The 20,507-nt window shown below is 40.3% G+C and overlaps 1 protein-coding gene across 3 annotated transcripts; it reads right to left on the bottom strand.

Annotated features, from left to right (window-relative positions):
* Window positions 1-3,780: 3,780 nt before the first annotated feature.
* LOC143381150 (pancreatic triacylglycerol lipase) lies at window positions 3,781-19,339 on the bottom strand. 3 transcript variants are annotated; one of them, XM_076834476.1, is made up of 13 exons: window positions 19,331-19,339; window positions 15,956-16,001; window positions 14,292-14,446; window positions 13,213-13,335; window positions 12,381-12,515; window positions 11,541-11,652; window positions 10,264-10,383; window positions 10,029-10,148; window positions 9,430-9,548; window positions 7,887-8,016; window positions 6,702-6,810; window positions 5,949-6,113; window positions 3,781-3,844 (listed from the first exon to the last, which is right to left on the bottom strand). In XM_076834476.1, exons 2-13 carry the CDS (start codon window positions 15,999-16,001, stop codon window positions 3,781-3,783), a joined length of 1,398 nt encoding a protein of 465 aa, XP_076690591.1. In that variant the 5' UTR covers window positions 19,331-19,339. The 3 variants fall into 3 exon arrangements, with proteins under 3 accessions (XP_076690591.1, XP_076690590.1, XP_076690589.1); XM_076834475.1 differs by lacking the exon at window positions 19,331-19,339 and adding an exon at window positions 14,200-14,202; XM_076834474.1 differs by lacking the exon at window positions 19,331-19,339 and having other exon boundaries at window positions 15,956-16,007.
* Between the last annotated feature and the right edge of the window lie 1,168 nt (window positions 19,340-20,507).

The raw sequence follows: 20,507 nt of genomic DNA, 5'->3' as shown, positions 1-20,507 counted from the left end.
AGCTATTTAGGTATTTAAATTGTTTTCATATTTTTCTTTTTATGCTATATAAATAATGGGCAAAAAATGTTAATTTTTTACTTGCTAGCATTTGATAAGTCCACTTTCATATTTCTCCCAGCTATCCTTTGGGTATTGAGTGTGTGTTATGTATGTCTGTACATGTATACGTATCTATGTAAGTGCTATGGGAGTTTGGGGAGAAAAGAAAGCAACTTTGCATAGACTTGTTACATGAAACAAGGCTGAATTCAAGCATCCTGGGTCAGGAATAGAAAGGCTGCGGGAAGGCTGCGGAGTAGTGCGGTAGATCAAAAGTAAGCCCTGGGAGGTGGGTGTGGTGCTGTGCACCTATAGTCCCAGCGACCTGAGAGGTGGGAGTGTAAGGAGACCAATAGAGGAGGATGGTGGGAACACAAGGTTAAGAGAATAATTCTATAAATGAGCCCATTGTTCTGACTCTCCATGGTTTCTTTGCCAAAAAAGCAATCTGCCTGAAGCACCACCTGGCCTGAGGGGACAGGAAATGTCACATTCCTCAACAAACTGAGGCAGGAGCCGAAGGTCTGGCAGTCAGTGTAGGTAATGGATGATGGGGTTGAGCAGACCAGGGGCAATGGGTTGCTAACAGCTAACCTCTGATCACGCTTCCCTGGAGTTGCTAAGGATTACCCGCTGTGCTGGTCCTTCCTGCCCTTAGACACACAGAAACATGGAGAGGAAACAGAAGTTGAGAGGTGTTTTGGGGTCTTTAGAAGAGCAAGACACATCCACTTACATGGGCACGCAGCCTTGGGCCCCCTTCCTTCCAGAGAAGTCTGCTACCTCTGTCCTCTGTCTCTTTTAAAATAAAACTTGTTTTCTACGCTTGCCTCAGTGTTTCTCAAGTATTTAACCTTCAAGAACCTGTTCCTTATTTCTAGCATTGGTATCAGGAGGATCACTTGAGCCCCAGAGTCTGAGGCCAGCCTAGGCAGCACAGTGAGACCACATTGAGAAATAAAAACAAAAAGCAAAAGGAAGAGAGGAAAAATTTGATTGCTAAAGTGTTGTTGGGAGGGAAAACCTAGATCCAGCACTAAGTAGCCTGGGACCTGAAGCAAGTTATGTAACCCTTTTGTGTTTCAGTTGCTTCATCTGAAAATGGGAACAAAAGGAGCTAGATAAGAGGGTATAGTCAGAATTAATTGAGTAAATGGGTATGAAGCACTTAGAATAGTGCCTGGAATGTTTTAAGCACAATGTAAGTGTTGGAAAAAACAAAAACACGGAGTTGGCAGCCAGTTTCCTTCCAAAAGTCCCCTCTTACAGAAGTAGCCTGAACCATAGAGTCTAATTCAATTGGTTCTTTACACCTAATCTTAGAGAAAAGAAATATGGTCCAGTAAGAAACATTCTGGATATTACATACTGAAAATATATCATTTAAATATGGACTTGTCCTTCTTTTCAAATTGACATAGAGTTCCTATATTAAGAGAAGTTTTAAAAACTTGATTTAGGGCTTTAAAAATATAATTTTTAAAAAATGTATTATGTTCAGAAATAGGTAAACAACTTGAGTAAAAATTTCATTTAAGATAAGTAAAGCCACATGCAAACACTTCATTACGATGAAAATGATTATACTTGTTAACAAGGGTATTTTTAATGGATGTATTTTAAGTTAAATGATTTTAGATTCCCTTTTCCATCTTCTACTCAAATAAATCTGCAGGTAACACTGTTATTCATTGATTTTGTTATTCAAATTCATCATTATAATGAGGTACTCGCAGCACCTATAATTGTAAATATTTGTTAAGTACTAGAGCACTCACATGTATTGAGCATTGTCACAAACTCTTTGCAGAGAAACACAGGGATTTAAAAAATGCCATCTGTACACTGAAGAAGCCAAAGTTTACATGCCTCACCCAGGCCTCTATCCTTGAATCTGTGTTCATGTACGAATCTGCCCACTTGCTGTGGCCCATTGGAAGATGACGAACACCTCACCTGTGACATGACTAAAACCAACCATGTGACTTTCCTTCCAAACTCATTTCTCTCAAAACATTCCCTCTTTCAGCCAATGGAGCTCCATCTTTCCCACCATAAGGAGGACCAGGAGGACAACTCCTTCTCATGTAGGCATCCATTTCTCCTCCACCTGGTCCAGGCACTGAGCATGCTGACCACCTCCTATGCCCAGGTGTGGGCCCTTATTGACTTGCAATCAGCATGTTCCACTTTACTCATAACAGGCCAATCACAGGGTATTTCAGGAGTTTTATCAGGGAAGATGGAAAAGGAGATGCACTTTCTCTCTCTTACTAGCTCCTTCTAAGTGGGAAGTAACCAGCCTTGATATAAAAACATCATTAGACATAGAAGAGCATGGAAAGAGAAAGAGGTCATTGGGCTGCTGCATCAATAAAAATCATTCCGACGTCTGGACTTCCCAGTTGCATGAGCCAGTACATTTCTTTGTTGTTGAAGCTAGTGTGGGTTGGTGCTTTGGTTTGTGAAAGAGAAGGCATCCTATTTGACTCAAACAGATGGCTCTTCATGCTCAACCTGAATGTATTTTGGTAAAACATGGAATGAAAGGCCTTTTCAATTTCTCATATTTTCATACCGCCGTGTCTTTGCCTATCTTATTCCCTCTCTCTGGAGTGTCTTTGCCTCTGTATTTTATTGGCAACTCCCTATCTATCTTGTAAGACCTAGCACAGGTATCCTTTTCTCTTATAGGATTTTATTTTTTCTGACATAGCCTAATTTAAAAAATCTGACATTAGTGGATTCCATTAATGTGATGTTTACCAATGTAACCCCTTTAAAGAGTTTAAGAATGGGATAAACAGAGAAGAGAATCTGTAATTACAATATGTATATACAAGCATCGAGAAGGGGAAGATTCTAGGTGAAGTGGGAAAGCAGAGAGTAAGAACTTAATTTAATCTACAGGTTGTGACTAAAGGAGATGAAGAAAGTCTTCCTGGACAAAATGATATCTACACAGAGGTTTAACAACAAGTAGGAGTTAAACAGGTGGAAAGACAGTAAAGAAAATTCTAGAAAGAGAAAGAGTTTTTACAAATGTCCAGAAGCATCTGAGATCAAAGCCCTATTTGGGGACAAGGCTGGAATGTGGAGTTCCTGAAGGAATGTTCTGAGATGAGACTAGAGTCCTGTGTGACAGTCAGACCAAGGGCAACCTTGCAAGACTCACTAAAAAATGTGGATTCTTCCCTGGGAATCACTGGGGGAAGCTTTGATTTGTGCTTAGGGAGATTATATAGACTGAAGAGAGGCAAAGGGTCTGGGGAGACCCACGGGGAACAGGGAGACCAGTCTAGAAGCCTCAGATGTGTCCCACCCTCATCTCCTCATGTCATCAGTCCTGGCATGTCTGATGAGGAGGAGACACAGAACTTAAAGATGATGGACACAGAGGCAAAGGTGATACTTTCCACATGGGCCTAATGTGAGGGTTCACTTTGGGCCTGGAAATCTGTCTACAGTGATCAGAATGACATCAGTAATATTAATAATGGACATGAGGACAGTGTTGTGTAAACAATATTCCTAAGCTCCAGTGCCCCACAGAATATAGCAACATTCAACAGTCTTTTGTGGTTCTTCAGACTAATTGCCACTTTGGATTTTAATCACAATATCCAAAAGTTTCACTGGACACACGGACATTGATGTCAGAAGACAGAGTGTATTGCTTCACTACTAGATTTATTAGCAGTAAGATTTATTAGCAGTAAGACACATGCCAGCTGCCTTCTAACATGCGGTGAGGGTGAGCAGAACATCCTCCCTCACAGTCTCTGCACTACAGAATTTGAACCTGTGGAGAGAAAACAGCAATAGGTCATGTCTTCCTGGCACCAGCTGGAGGGCTGAGCATGAGGACAGCCACTTCTCCCCCCACTAAACCCAACGCAGTCTGAGACGGGGCATGCCCTGTGCCCAAGGCCAGACATTGACTGAGAGAGACCTCTCCTGTGAAGGACTGAACCACCTTTCCAATCTTGTAATGTGGTTGTGCAAATAGCATACAGTGGAGCTGTTAATCACATCCCAAAGGACTGGTAGGGCTCATTTTCCATTTAACATTTTCAGACTATGATTGACTATGAGTAACTGAAACCACCCAAAGAAAAACTAGAATGGGAGAAAGTATTGTACCCAAGAGCCATATGGTTGAATTGTAGTGAGGTGTATGTTTGGCTCTTTAAGAAACTGGTAAACTGCTTTCCAAAGTGACTTCATCATTTTATGTTACCATCAGGAGTGCATGAATTGAAGATTGTTTTTATCCTCAACACTGCTTGATATTATCCATCTTTTTTAATTTGAACCGTTTAAATAGGTTTATGATGGTACCTCATTATTGGTTTCAATTTACATTTTTTCAATCAATGGAGCGCCCTTTTTGGACCTTGCATCTTGTAGAATATACTTGTGATTTTATATTTAAAGTGCATTTCATGTAGGCATAGTACAGTTGATATTTTTTTTAAGATCCACCATAAATTCTCTGTCTTCTAATTGTAGTATTTAGTCCATTTTCGTTTAATATAATTATTGACATGGCTAGGTCTAAGTCCATTGCCCTTCCATTTGTTTTCTATTTGTCTCCCTGGTTCTCTTTTGCTTTTTTATTCCCTCTTTTAGATTATTTTTTTATTTCATTTTGTCCCTTTGTTGGTTTGTTTACTGTAGTTCTTTATCATTTTAGCAAATGCTCTAGAATTGACAGCATATATTTTTAACTTATAATATTTTATGGTGTCTGGGAATAACTGGGTCATTTCAAGTCTTGCAAAACCTAGATGAATAATTCCCTATAAGAGAGAAGACTGTCCTAAACCTTCTACCCAATGTCTCTTGAATTACAAGCAGGTGGAAACAAGCACGGTTACCAGTCTGGGCACTGTTCTCTCCAGTCTTTCAAATGCCTGTTTCCTGACCCTGCCTCGTTTGCTCACAGTCATGCACTGATTGGTACTGTGCTGAATATTTAAGGGGTGTTTCCAGAGCTCTAAATTCTCCCTCTCAAAGTCTCTACTGCCTGGTAGGCTGTGCCACGATATCTGGTTCCTTAGATTCTCAGATTCTTGGCTCCATCTCTTCAACTGGATTCTGCCTGCATTCCTCCCACCCATGCCACATCCTGGAGACTCAGGCAACAAGCTGGAGCAGGTTTAAGGCTCCTCCTGGTCTGTTTCTTGTCTGCCAGGCCATCACTGTCCTTTTTTGCTTGAAGATCAGTGCCTTGAAAACTGTTGTTTTGTATCTTGTCTGAATTCTTGGTGGCTTCATTTGTGAAGGTGAGTGTTGGGTCTTTATGAGGACAATGGCTTGACAAAAGAAGCCCCAATGCTCCACCTTTGGGTTTGGCTTAACACTCAAAAATAGCTGAGGTTGCTATCATGATGATGATCATCAGTTCACCTTTTCTGGTAGTTGAGCTTGGTAAACACCCTTCAGCTCAGAAACACCTTACTTAGAATCAAGGATTGACCTATGGAACATTGTCTTCATTAAATTAAGTGAAATGGAACAGCCTATTTCAGTTCCCTGATAAATTAAATGAGTTAAGCAACAATTTGGAGAACCCCTGAAGTTTGGGGGAGACACAGACATTGATGACATATACGGCAAAAGGTTCATCTGCCCAATGAAACGTTCCTTAGGATGGTGAAGCCAGCTTCCCATTCTAATACTTAATTTGTATCAGATAACACAACTCTGACTACAAATCTATCAAAGTTGCTTTTCCTAAAGTACTGCACTGTCTCCTAAAGACACAGAGGTATTAGAAAGCAGGTGTGGCTGGGGTACAGGTGAACCACTGTAGGAAGTTTAACTTAAAGGAGAATTTTAGTGGGGATAGAATTGTAATTACTACTTGATCCTTCTCAGCCCTTTGGATTTTTATTACTTACACTCTTCCATCGTTTCTTTCCACCATGATGCTAGATGCTCCCACTCTGGGTAGTGATGGGTTGATCACATTGTTATACCAAATAAATTTGACCCTCTGCAAGTCCCCAACGTCCACATCAGAGTCAAACTCATTGGAATGAGTATAGCCCGGTTGAAGAGAGCCCCTGGGAATGAAGAAATTGACAAATATGTATAGCATATACATAATCATATGTATAAATATATACATACGTATATATTTCTAAAACCAGCTTATAAATTGACTCCAGCAAAAAAGATCGATAGGCATTGGTCATTCTAATATATAAAATAAATTCACATATGTATATTTAATCCGTGGTAGGTTTTATAATCAGTAACTCAAGAGACTTTGAGTCACATCTTTGTTTTAATAACTTATAACATCTTTTAGTCACAATGCCATCCCTCCCATGATTCAACAAATGATGGCATCATTGTATCAATCTTCTCCCCACTGTTTTGTGGGGAATATTATTTATTGATTATAAAATCTAGTGCTAGGCATCATAGTAAACTTTAATGATTTTCTTAGGGAAAAAAATGGGAAAAATTCAGAATTAGAATTCTGAAATGTATTAAGGTGCAAATGTGAAAGAATATCTTTCTTCTTATTACAGGTGACAGCACTCTATTCCAATACAGTAAAGAATAAATAAACTCTTCTGTGGTTGACATACATTACACAGGCACAGTATTTCAACATTCGAGCTTAGAGTGATATTTTTACTCACTTGTAAATTTCATACTGCTTAGAGTTTCCTGCATTTCCAAACAGAGAAACCAGAATATGTCCTGTAACCTTCTGCCCAGACAGTGTGACAGACACCTTGTACCTCCAACCTGCATAGGAGGTTAAATTACCAAATGTTAGCTTATAAAAAAGAGACACTGATAATGGGTTAATTTCCATTTCACTACTGCAGAATGTTAAAAAACTTATACATGATGTTGGTAGTAATTCTTCAAATGAAACAGTCATAGTCATTCCTTTATCTCAGTGTTCAGGGAATAGTTATTGGTTAGTTAGTAATTTCCAAAGTTAATAAATATATTTTCAAGCCAAGAGATAAGGAGTACAATTTGCTTAAAAAAATTTTCAATATGACAATGTGCTCTTTAATATTCTAAGAACTTTATATTAAAAGGTTGTGGAAAAGTAGTAGAGTGGACATTTTCATAAGTTTTTTAAAATTCTCTTTGATCACCAAATTTTAGAGTATTCCCATACTTTTGTCTAAATGGTTTGAATTTATTTTAAAAATTCTATTCTTCAACTTTCCCTTGCCCTGGAAATGAACCAATTTAGGCAACCAAAAGACAGTTCCCTTGATACTAGTCAAAAGCAAACTAACAGGTGTTGTCCTTTTAGCCTAACATGGGACACATTGGGGATGGGAAAACATTTGTCTTTATTTTTACAATATTCTTAACCCTATTCACTGCAATCTAAGTCTGTCCTAGAGTCTGTCCTCAAGCCTCACCATTGCCACACCCTCCACTTCCCATCCTCCCTAGAGTTTATGATCCTAAATATCTCTTGAATCTGTCAACTACTTTCCACCCCACCACCCCTGCCATCTTTTTCTAGAATTACTTTTATGCTTATACAAAACCTCACGATTCTGCTGAATGAACTTATGACTGAATAAAAAAGAGTGGAACATAGGAAGACTTCTGAATTCAGCCAGAATCAATTGTGAAGAAATTTATGTCTGGGGTCATTACTAGTTGAGGCCCCTCACTCTGCTCTGCTACCCAAATCCGTCATCATTACCTGGAGCACAGCACTACACATTTTTCTGCACTGGGGAGAGGTGTTTATAGCTTTTGAATGGAAAAACAATTTTACCCATTACCAGTGTCAGGATAAAATACATAGCACTGAGAATCTAATGTAAAAAAATATAGAAACTTACGTGAGAAATTACTCTTATCCCCAGTGTTCAGATAAAATTTCTGGCCCACACCATTTGTTTTTCCAGAATATCTATCAGCATAATGACCCATCTGTGGGCATCCTCCACTTGAACAGGGGAAGCACTTGTTCTAGTGAAAACAAATGATGAATGAGAATGCTTTTAATGGTGCACCATCTTTTCCAATATGTTACAATTAAAATATTCTAAAACAAATTCTTTTCTAATGGTAAAAGGGATTTAATAGTGTCTCAGCAAAGGTTAGCAGGGCATCTCATGATTCACAAGAATAAACCAGCAATTTCACTGTTAGATAACACAATAGTATAAAAATTGCATAATGTGAGAATGTGTGTGTGTGTGTGTGTGTGTGTGTGTGTGTGTGTGTGTTTCTTTTCTCTTCTGTCTCTTTAAATGACCCCAGTTATTTCCTGCCTAGTCATTAAAATTTATTCTGGAAAAATTGCATAAGAAAGAACAGGAGGTGGTAATCAGTTTCTGATATGCAAAACGGGACCATTAGGAGAACAATATGCTCAAAAGTCAGCCTTTTCTTAATTCGCTTCCATTTAGCATATCAAGAACCAAAGGATTCAAATCTCAGAATTCTCTCAATTTTGAGAAAAATGTTCCAGTTAGCCTTTGTCTGGAGAAGGCTTTTGTAAGAAAATCTCTCTTTCTGTACCAAGGGATTCTGGTAAAAGGGAAGAAGAGGGAAGACAGACTATGGAAGACAAACGTCCATATTCCCACCCTGGAGGGGAAGCTACTCCACAGAAAAGGCACATGGCAGACTCCTGAATTGGTGGACCAGATGACAGACATGGCCGAGTCTCAGGGCTAGCATCCATTATATTACATAATGGGCAACTGAACTAGTCATGAAGAAATAGCCAAAGCTCTTTAATGACATTGCCCAAACCAAAAAAGTAGACAAGTCAGAGACTGGATCTCTAAATGCTGATCATCAATAAGGCAGACAGGGATATGACCTAGAGTCCAAAGGTACCAAGAGACCTAGCACCAGTGGACCCTGAAGTCATTCCCTTTGGAGGCACACTGACCAAATCACCACCAGAATTCCTGGCCCTTTGAGAGAAGTTTGGAAAAGGATCAGCTGGTGAACTACATCACTCATGAAAAGTGATAGTCACAAAATTCAGATGGTGGGGCTTAGAATATAGCTCAGTGATCCAGTGCATGTTCAGTGTGTGCAAGGCCTTGGGTTTAATCCCTAGCATCAGTAAAAATAAATAAAATTTAATAAATAAATAAAATTCAAGGGGCTGGGGATGTGGCTCAAGCGGTGGTGCGCTCGCCTGGCATGCGTGCGGCCCGGGTTCGATTCTCAGCACCACATACAGACGGGGATGTTGTGTCCACTGAAAACTAGAAGATAAATATTAAGAAGAAATTCTCTCTCTCTCTCTCTCTCTCTCTCTCTCTCTCTCTCTCTCCCCCCCCCCCATCTCTCACTCTCTCTTTTAAAAAAAAAAAAATAAATAAATAAATAAAATTCAAGCAGAAGGTAGAGTCTACTTACTGCAGAGAAAACACTATAAGAGGCACAAGAGAATGCAGCAAAGCCGGTGGGGTTGACAATACTATCAGTATAATACTTGTAGCTTCTTAGGTGATTACATGCTGCAAAGTCACGAGTTCCTGTGAAATCAGACGTGATTACACATCAGTGACAGATTTTACTTTTATAATTTATCATCTTGATCAGAATATAGTTATTGAGTAGAATTCATTAATTAGTGCGAACCCATGGAGATCACAGTACAAAATCTTTATGTAGTATATTTATGATTTGTGAAGCAATCAGAAGTACTGTTTTAGGTTACAATAATTAATGCCATTGTTAAGTGAAATGGAAAAATAACTTGAGAAGGAAGATTAGTCCACATGGCTATCAGTGCCACTTAGTATTCTCTGAATTAGATCCTTTCCAATTTGACTGCAAATGTACTTTCTTTCCCACAGTCTCATCATGCCCTCTTGTCCAAATGGGATCCTATAACTTGAAGACACAGCTCAAAGCCCTTTGTCATGTAAAATGTGACACCTGTTCAATGTCAAAGCAAAACAAAATGAAAACTTTCTCCAGTGAAAATCCCCTTGTAGATATAATGGTCTCACCTTCCCAAATTCCATCTATGTCAACAATCTGAGAGAGAATATTCTTCTGACATCCAGGCATTTCTATTCCTCCATTTGGAAAGAAATCTAGGTGACCCACAGTTTGGCTCATTCCAAACCCTGGAGAATTTTTAAAATAAGGGAATGTTTACATTACTGTATAGACTCAAGACACTAGAAAACACTCTGATGTGTAGACTTAAAACATTCTAGAAGAACAAGTTGTGGAACTTACCTAAGTTGGGGACTATTGGGGCACCATCAGTGTGAATCGCATCCACAAACTGAGCATCACTGGGGTCCAATCGGACAAGTTCAGGTGTACCCTCAAAGCAAGGTTCAGCTGGATCCAATCCTAAAGCAAATAGGATTTTTCATTAATTATGTCAGGGTTCACCTTGCTTCATCAGTTACAGACCTGAGCACAAGTATTGGCTGTAATGGTGAGTTTCGAGTTCTTTTCTACCTTATCATTTTCTGAAGGGATTATATATTTCTAGTTTGTTATTTGCCTGAATGAGAATTTTCCCCAGACTATAAACTTTGCCATTACTTATGGGTGCTTAGTCCCTGGGAGAATCTTGGTCACTAGCACAGTTACCATAAAAGAGGCAGACATGGGAGAGACACAGAACTAAATGCTATACAGGCTGACTGTATCTCCCACAGGGCAAGGATCTTGACTTTCCCGGACATGGAGTCCGTAGTCTGCTTTAGCACAGTGCCTGGCTGAGCAAGTTGTGGTAAACATTTACAAATGATGGGAAAGAATGTTCTGGAAGAACATCGTTTCAGAAAATGAAAGATAGAAATTCCAAATGCTCCCATCAAATGCAACCAACTTACCACAGTATTAAAGAAAGAATCATCTGGTCAACACAGAAATTGGGAGAGGATGAGGAAAGTGGTCTTTCCTTGGAGAATTTTGAAATAGTCACATCAGAGTTGTTTTAGGACCTGGGTAACCAATATGTAACCCACTGGCCAAATGCAGCCAGTCTCGGGTTTGTGAAATAGTATTTGAAAAGTGTTAGCAGCACCAGAACTTTCAGCCCAGGGGAGCCTGATCTTCTGCCCCAGTTCCCCCAACTCTGGGATAGTGGTTGATGAAGTTTGGGCTGTTAATTACTGCTATGGAAGTAAAATACAATTGATCTTACACATTTGAGCTCTGTGGATTAAATTTCATTTATTCTATTATTTATGGCATTTATTCATGATATATTTTTGTGAATACCTAAAAAATGGGAAATAGATATAAATAATGTTTCTGAATATTCTTAACTCACATGTTAGTCACCTATAAAATATTTAAATGGTAAATAGTGTACTGAACACAAATGATTGACAGCAATAAGAAGCCTTGGGTCAAAGAACATTCTAATTTCTGATCATGAGGCCTATTCAAACAAGGTACTAAACAGGCTGCACCAAATCTTCCTCCTATATTTCTTTTGAACCTTACAGAGGTACATGAAATCTAATTTTGCAGTTTTTGCTGTTGTGACCAACCTGTGATTCGTCCAATGGCCCCATTGGTCCTTCTTCCAGCCTCCCCAGCAGCATGGGAACCCAGACTGTGGCCAATGACATGGACATTGGAAGGCGAGTATCCTAATTGAGTCTGTTGGAAAGAAAACCTCTTCAAAATGTTTCCAAGTATGGTAGAATTCCTGGTGAGCACAATAGGTAACTACAAAACCTTGATTTTTAAGAAGGTACATATGATTCCTTCAAAGCAATTGACCCTTATGGGTTTATTTTTTCACAGATATAAAGTGGAAAACAATTTAATTTTAAACTAGTGCACATAGAGCTGTATTTTGTTTTATTATGATGAAGAGAAAATTCTTGAAGGATATGTGAAATTGTTATCCTAGAGAAGATGAATCAAGTGTTCAGATTAGGAAACTAAAATGAAAACAACTATTTAAGCACATTCAAGTTTAATATTTTCTAAATTTTTGGTCACCCAAGCAGGTTAGCTTGTTACCATTGTGCTTCTCTCCAAAAAGATGAACAAAAGCAAAAAAAAAAAAAAAAAATAGTTTAACCTTGAGGTTAACATTGTCAACTTGGTAATGAGTGGTAAAATTGTAATAAGTACTGGTAGAATTCAGTAGATACCATCCACCTAGTTCACTTAGATAAAAACAAAAACCAGATTATTGAATTAAGCTATTGATGAAACCCAAATCTAGATTTTTTTCTGTCTTTTGTTTAACTAAGCACAAAGCAATATCTTAGTAGAGAAATGTCTTTATCAAAATTATCATACTGCCAGCTTTCATTTTAGAAAGAGAATTCAGAGAGCAATGTGCATGGACTTTTTTTGTAACCAAAGGTAGTTACCCGAAGGAAATCAACAAAGTAGGCCACTTCTGCGCCCACTATCCGGATGTTCTGGGAGGCCTGGGTGTATCCGGTCCGGGAGCCGCCCTTCCAGTCCACACAGATGCAGTTCACACTTTCCACCTGGAACATTTTCTGAAGGAAGAGATATAATAAATAAGATAGTAATTCAGGTTCATTATTGGTAACTAATTAACAGATTTGAGGATCAGGGTTAAAAATCCAACCTTGACCTGAAAAGTATCATGTCACTTTTAACCCCAAAGATATGAACAAAACACCTAGTCTGTAATGTATGAAGAATCCCTCCTAAAGTTTAATATTGGTTCCAAACTTGAGGCATGACCATCATGGGACCTGGATTCTTGGGATTTCTACTGAAACAGATGTGTAGACATTTGATTTAGACAAAAAAAAATTATCAATGTGGTACAATGGGTTGTCTCATTAGAACATCCTAAATAACATAAGACTACATTGTCCCTTGCTAGAGAGCCCCCTGAGGACATTGCCTAGACTAGCTCAATGCCTAGACTAGTTCTTGGCACAGAGTGGGTTCTCAATAAACATTTACTGCATGAGTGGAAGACAGGCAGGACCCCTTAAATACATAAATATATTGAAGGTAAAGGAGTAGGCTTTTCCATGACGGAAAGACTGTCCCAGGCCCCTCCACCCACATCTCCTCCTGCACCTCTCTTGGGAACTCAGGCCCAGTAGGGGGTCACAGGAACCGCCAGGGTGGTAGGAACAAGCATTTTTCCTCTATGGTTGGGGCCAGTGTCTTACTTGCTCCCGAGACAAGCTTCCCTTAGAGTCCACCAGGCCTCACCTTGCACATGTTGGCCAGCCAGCTTTCTTCTCCCTTGTCTATGAATCCGTGAATAATGAAGCGGGTTTTCCTATTTGTTTTGAAATTGGAGCTCTGAATGATTGATGAATCCGCAGTGATTTGCTGTTTGGGGAAGAAACCATTCAGATGTGGAGGGAGGCAATAGGTAAGGGAAGACTACTGGGATCTGGGGTCCTTATGGGTATAGATGACTCCATGACAGCCACGCTGTCCACAATCCTCCCCAAGTTGCCACCTTCCAGGCATCGTGGTATTGTTGCAGTTGTTGAACTTGGGCTAAGATGTCTGCTATGCTATTTGTCATTCAGATCTAATTTCCACACAATTTAAGCCTTCTTATGTGTGTGGATCTCTGTGTATCTGGGATCTATCTATCCATCCAACACTGTGAGATACATCTATTTATAGATGTCCCCCCATTATGTTTGGATTATGCACCAATATCTATCGTAAATTGAAAGTATTGTAAGTTGATAACGCATTGAGAACCCCTAAGCTGCCAAACATCAGAACTTAGCAACAGCTCTTGTGGAGAATCAGTTGTTTACACTGGTGATCTGACTTGGAATCCAGGTTAGCTGCTGCTGTCTTGTGAGTGAGTATTGTTGGCGTATCACTAGACAAGAAAGGATCAAGATTCAAAATTCAAAGGATGGTTTCAACTGAATGCATATTGCTTTTCCACCATAGTAAGTTCAAAAAATTACTAAGTTGAGCCATTGTAGGTGGGAACTATCTCTGTGTATGTGTGTGTGTGTGTGCACGTGTGTATAAAATATTGGATATTTTAGGTTTTTTATATGTATTACATATGTATTTTTCCTACATTTATATATTTAAATGGTGTTATAGAGTTAGGACAATTTAATTAATTATTAACTTAACATGAAGTTAATTGATCTTTTATAAACAAATTACATGAATTAAACCCATCACCCTAAAAGTCTACAAAGATACAAACTCCACTATCTGATTAGTTCCCCCAGGTCATGGGATGTGCAGTATACTAATTACACAAAGCAGATGGAACTAAGGGCTGAAAACATGAGGAATTTTACTTGATAGTTGTCTTGGTTCTCGTTAGTGTACAGGAGGAAGCGGGTGTTGACATCTGCTGGACTCCAGGGCAATACTTTCAGGGGTCTTTCCACAATTCCTGCCCATGGAGAGTCATCACTGAAGCAGCCAAGTCTGTCATAGCAGACTTCTTTTCCTGAAATCACCCAGAAGAGTTTCAAGGATATTAGTTTAACCAGAATGCTCTTTAATGGCGTCGCATGCAAAATATGTGTCAGGGTTTTACAAAATTACATACAAGAGGAAGTGAGGGGAAAGGGAAAAAAAAAAAACAAGGGGGAGAAATGAATTACAGTAGATGGGGTAGAGAGAGAAGATGGGAGGGGAGGGGATGGGGGATAGTAGAGGATAGGAAAGGCAGCAGAATACAACAGACACTAGTATGGCAATAGGTAAATCAATGGAAGTGTAACTGATGTGATTCTGCAATCTGTATACGGGGTAAAAATGGGAGTTCATAACCCACTTGAATCAAAGTGTGAAATATGATATATCAAGAACTATGTAATGTTTTGAACAACCAACAATAAAAATTTTTTAAAAATTTTAAAAAAATCAAATTGCATTTCATGGCAGATCGCCTTCCTCACTCTCCCAAGCACCTCCCACTCATACTCTCACAAAGCAGCTTCAAAGGTCGATACCTCTGTGGCAGAAAAGCTGCTGCTCCTCCCTGCTACCTCAGGGGACCCCCTCACTGCCCTGTGTCTCTGCTCAGTCCCAGGCAGGGACTCACTTTAGCTTCTTGACCCAGATGTCATCCTTAGGCCACTGGTGCCCAGGAATGGAGTGGCCTGTGTCCTAACTGTGGTGGGGGTGGGCATGTGTTGAGGCTCCTGGCTCCCAGGGCAGCCCTGTGGCTTTGCACTTTGGGTGGAGAGGTCAAGTTTCATGCAAGGGCCAGAACTCCACATCTCCACCTTGACTTTGCATGTAGGTTTCTGACCTAAATTTGAGAGGCCCATTGTGGATTCCTGTGATGAAGAAGGTAGGCAGAAACAATCAAACATGTGGGATTTGACACACTGTGGGCTGGCATGCTCCTGCATAGAGGGACAACTCCAGGAGGGCTCTGGAGAGAAGGCCACATAATAGCACTCGTAAGAGTAGTAGCTGTCTCAGGGCTGCATCCCTCCACATCTTCCTATGTGCCAGCTGCTGGGCACCATGAGCCACTTCGCTTACCTAAGAGTCTCAGCCCAGGAGAAGGGTGATGTCATTTCCCCACTTCACAGACAAGGCTGTGAAGCATGGAGGGGGCTGGGATTTTGCTCAGGGTCATGGAGTTGTAGGTGACTCAACTAAGGTTCAAACCCTTCCCTTGACTCTATGCTAGGGCTGCTAGACTCAGAAATTAAAATTACAAGTCAAATTTGAGCGTCAGTTAAAAAGGGAATTTTTTTTGTGTGTGTGTCTAAATATGTCACCTATTTGCTCTTTGAATTATTTCCTGCTTATCTCAAATTCAGCATTAACTGGGAATTGTAGATTTTACCCGGCAATCCTGCTTAGATCTTGAGCTCTCAATCCTGCTCCTCTCTGTTTTCCTCCTGACCCACCTCATGGCTTGAATCCAGCCCCCAAGGCCTTCTGGAGCAGACTAAGCAGTGAGACTCTCCAAGTCCACCTCAGCGCCTTTTCTTACCTGCTACTGCTCCCAGCAGCAGTGCCAGGGACCAGACCAGCAGCATCTGCATGAAGACAAAAACAAGGTTGAGTGTGGCCTAGCGAGGCTTGGAAAGTCGGCTTTCCCCACATCCCTGAGGTCTGTGGAGAAAACGGTGAAGTCTAATAAGTCAGCCTGGGAAGCTCGTGCCCCACTCACCATGGCAGATCCGTCAGGTTCCACGGACAGCTGGACAACACCGAAAGGCCCTTTTATAGGCAACCTTATCTTTTCGAGCCATGCCATGGAAAAGTGGCATGAAAAGAGAGAAGGCTCCAAGGTCATATTTCTAATTTTAATCACAGATAAGCCTATATTGACAGGGGAGGTGGTTTCCACAGTGCTCATGGGAAGATGAGGAAGTGGCAGGTAGGAATGTTCTCTTTCGATGTGGCGAGACAGTGCTCAGAATCACGGTCATGGCACTCTCGTGAAGGTTCTGGTTGAAACGGGAACTTTTTACTTTGTGGTAGATTGCTTTCAATGGCATTTTAAAAGACTGGAATGGGACACCATAATATTAGGGTACCAGAGCCATTCCGCCTAGGGAGTCACAGATTTATATTAAGATGTATGGTCAAAAATGGCCAAATAATAACTCACTTCCCTGACAAAATTCATAGGTAAATATTTCAGAGAAAAAGCAGTAGGCATTTTTGTATATGAAAAAAGTTCCAAGAATATTTGGCAAAGGAAATATTAAAATAAAAACAGATGGCATAAGAAAGCAATCTATGGACAGGAGCCCCTCAAATTCCTGAGAAATTCTTTCTATGTGAGCCTTGACCCCTGCTTAGGGAGGCCTCTCCAGCCCTCCTTTGACTGGTTCCCGGTCCAGCTGAGAAGGCCTCCCTTCGTTCTTCCCTCACTTGAGACCCGTCACAATCACTAGCCGGTCGCAAACTGAGGAGGCTGGAATTCCCTGGGCCCTGTATTCGTGACTGAGCACCCAGCCCAGGGCTTGTGTCATGGCAGGCCACCAACACTCCCTTGTTGAATGAAGGAACAAACAAACAGGGACTTGTGTTAGTGAGCTTCTCATTGCTTTCCCAAAATACCTCAGGAAAACCACTTAAAGGAGGAATTATTTGGCTTATGATTTCACAGGTTTCCTTCTGTGGGCCAGCTTCTTTTCTTTGGGCCTACGGTGAAGCAGTATATCATGATGGCAGACTGTGGTGGAGCACAGCTGGCCTCCCCATGGCAGTGGGGAAAGGGAGAGGGGAGAGGGAGGGTGGTGCCATAGTCTCCAAGGGACACTCCCATGGACCCTCTGCCTTCAGCTAGGTCCCACCTCCTACAATTCCTACCACTTCCCAGGAGTTCATTCAATTCTGAATCCAAAAATGGATTAGATCACTGATGAGATCAGAGACTTCATGATCCAATCACTTCCCCAAACTCCATCTCTGAGTATTGCTGTACTGGGAACCAAGCCTTTAACACAGGAGCCTTCTGGGGACATTCCAGATCGAAACCATGACAGGAATAAATATGAAAAGTAATATATTTTTCAATAATCGCCACAATTAACTCTTTCTACACAATCTCACAGTAAGGAACTTGAAGTCTCTCACTCAATCGGGGTCGGGGGGTGGAGATAGAAACAAAACCCTTCAAAAACTGAAGTCTTACATCTCTATAATGCATACTCATGATAATGCTATAATGATCCTAAAGTCATATACTATAGGAGCCAATGTTCATTTTGGGCATATAATGAAGTAATTTATATTTTTGTGAAAATTATCAAATAATCCACACAGTATTTATAAGTTGGCATTTTAGATGGTACAAAATTTTACCCATAATTAGGAGAACCTTTATTTTGTATAGGCTCTAAAATAGAATCCAAAGATACCAAATTGTAAAACAAAGACTAGCGGCTATGGGGAGTCATTTTGTAAACTGAAATAGGTTCATATTTTAGAACATTTGGGAAAGATTCAATTTTCTACATCCACAAAAGCTGGGAAGGGAATGGGACACGAGCAGCAGTCTGTCATGTCAGCCGCACATGAGTGACTTCCCCTCAATCCAGTCCTGCTGAACTCAGAGAGTCATGAAATTTTATCAGCCATGCTGTTGTATGCAGACCTGTGTGAGCCGCTCTCTGGGGGTGTCTGTGTAGGTAGTCTGGGGGTGTCCGTGTAGGTAGTCTGAGGTAGAGATTGCTGACGGCTTCCTACTGGGAGCAGATCTAGACTCTTCTCCCCCACCCACCTTGCAGGGAGATGGGGCCATGTGGCCACTTCTGGTGATGTCATGGGAGTGCATGGATGCCCCCCAGTTCCAGTTCTACTCCTAAAATCCCACACATGGTCCTCCGTGGCTTATGCTTTGATGTCTTGAGGCAGACAAGTACCACAACCCTGAAGACCATGTGCTAAAGCTGGCAGAACCCCAAGATGGAAGGGGCCGGGTCCCCTTCTTGAAGAGAATCCACTCCACAGTCATATGCATCACTTTTGTATTTTATATGGGCAAGAAATAAATTCCTATTATTTTAAACCACTGAGATGTAGGGCATAGCAGTTAGTATTATCATAATGATTATAAGTTGTTTATTATATAGTTTCTTTGACTTCCATAGCAGTTCTGGTACCAAACAACCATTCCTGGACTATATATTTTACCATGATATTTGGATGGTACTTAGGCACAGTACTAATTCTTTCATAGGAATTTTTTTTCCTTAACATCTTGTTTTTTAAATTCCATTGCTTGACAATTTTCAAATGAAAAAAAAAGCAATACAGAATCAAAAAACAAGCAATAACAAGAGAAAACTATCCAATTCTTCACCCCATTGTGGTGGAATTTTAATTTCATGTATTTTTTTTCAGATGGAGACCATTATTTCATAGGAAATAGAGGCCATATGAGACCCTAGGATTTAGTAAAAATTCATCCCATGTTGTCTAGTTGCCCAGACACAATTAACATGAAGTTGAAGCAGCTGAATTTGATGTTCTGCATATGTAGGAGGTTCTCAAGTAACAGCAGGGACTGGAGTGTCTACCCAAACCCTACTTTCTACCAGCCTCTGGCACTTGCTCTTCAGTTTTTGGGATTGTGGGCTTGAAGGTCAACCTTATAAAGGATAATGGAGCCTTAGAAGCTCCTTCCTCAAGTACCCCATACCACAGAAAGCCTAGGGATCCCACTGAAAATTAATTGCCTGTACGCCAGATTCACCAGAGCATTACATAACACACATTCAACTTTGACACAGAGACTCTAGACACTTAAAAACAATAAAGCCAGACTTGGAAGTGCCTGATCAAATAGCTCTATCTATAGTGTAAATATTCACTTGTAATATTCTGATTCTGGCAACATTGTGATACTGACCTCCAGACTAGGGAAAGAAAGGCCGCGGAACACCTGTGTGACCAGATAACCACACGTTAAATAAACTGGGTCTCATTTACTTAGCCTTCAGAGGACTTGTCCTGTCCTCCCCTTATCTAGCTCAACCACTTCCAGGGCTCTCCATGGGAAGGAGGACATGTTTTCATGAAGATCCCAAACTTCCCTGAGCAGAAAAATACTGTAATGACAGAGGTTGGTATTGCTTCACACCTTCCAGAACAACCATGTTGCCAAATTTGAGGGTCTAGCTCACCCAGACCTGGCAAGTAAAATTACGGTCAGCCCTCCACTGAGATGCATTATTTAACTTGTGCAAGCATACCTAACATTTATAGCATTAATTATTCAGTTATCATGCTTTTTTATTTTTTTGCATCTATCTGTCTCCCAACCTGTAAAAGGTTTAGCTATTTTTCTTATGAAGACAGAGAAGCTCAGAGAGTTTAAGTGACATGTCCAGGGACAAAGTTGATAAGAAACGGAGCTCATTCTGGAGCCTCCATTCTGTCCTTTACACACCGTGAGACCAGTGGTTCTAGAATGTAGACTGGTCATGACTTCCTAAAATCCAGTCCCCCTCCTCCTGGCCTTTGCTTTCTTGCTCAGTACTGATCAAAGGCAATATAATGCAAGCCTTATTAAAAATTTAATAAGGAACAAGTGAAATTAATTTTAATAATTTATGTAACTAATATATCCAAAATGTTTGTTTTTCACATGTGACTCTTGCCACATTGAAATGACTAATGGTCCCATGTGGCTTCTTGCTCCTGTATCAGATAACAATTCAGGTGACATTTACTCTTCTTGATTTCACAAACAAGACTTTGTAGTTCTAGTTCTCTTTTATTAGGTTTGTAACCTGTTTGACCCAGTTATATACCTATTTGGCCAATTTTCAAGCTACTGTGAACTCCTTTAGAAATATGAATTCTCAGGGGATTTTGAATGGGAGCCACTCATAGGTACTTAACAGAATAACAGGAGCTTCTGGATGAAATTGATGATGTAGAGAGAAACAGAACCAGAGATCCCAATGTGGCTATTGGGAGATGTAATATAAAAGGAAAACGAAAGAGAAAGAACAAAGGAGAGAAGAAAGAAAATGTTTTAACTAATATGTTCTCCCAATTCTTTTTTTTTTAATTCCTACTAA

This window comes from Callospermophilus lateralis, chromosome 15 (assembly GCF_048772815.1).
Source record: "Callospermophilus lateralis isolate mCalLat2 chromosome 15, mCalLat2.hap1, whole genome shotgun sequence".
NCBI classification, from domain to species: Eukaryota; Metazoa; Chordata; class Mammalia; order Rodentia; family Sciuridae; genus Callospermophilus; species Callospermophilus lateralis.
Note: the sequence above shows the minus strand (reverse complement) of the source record. Positions and strands in the feature narration are given on the sequence as shown.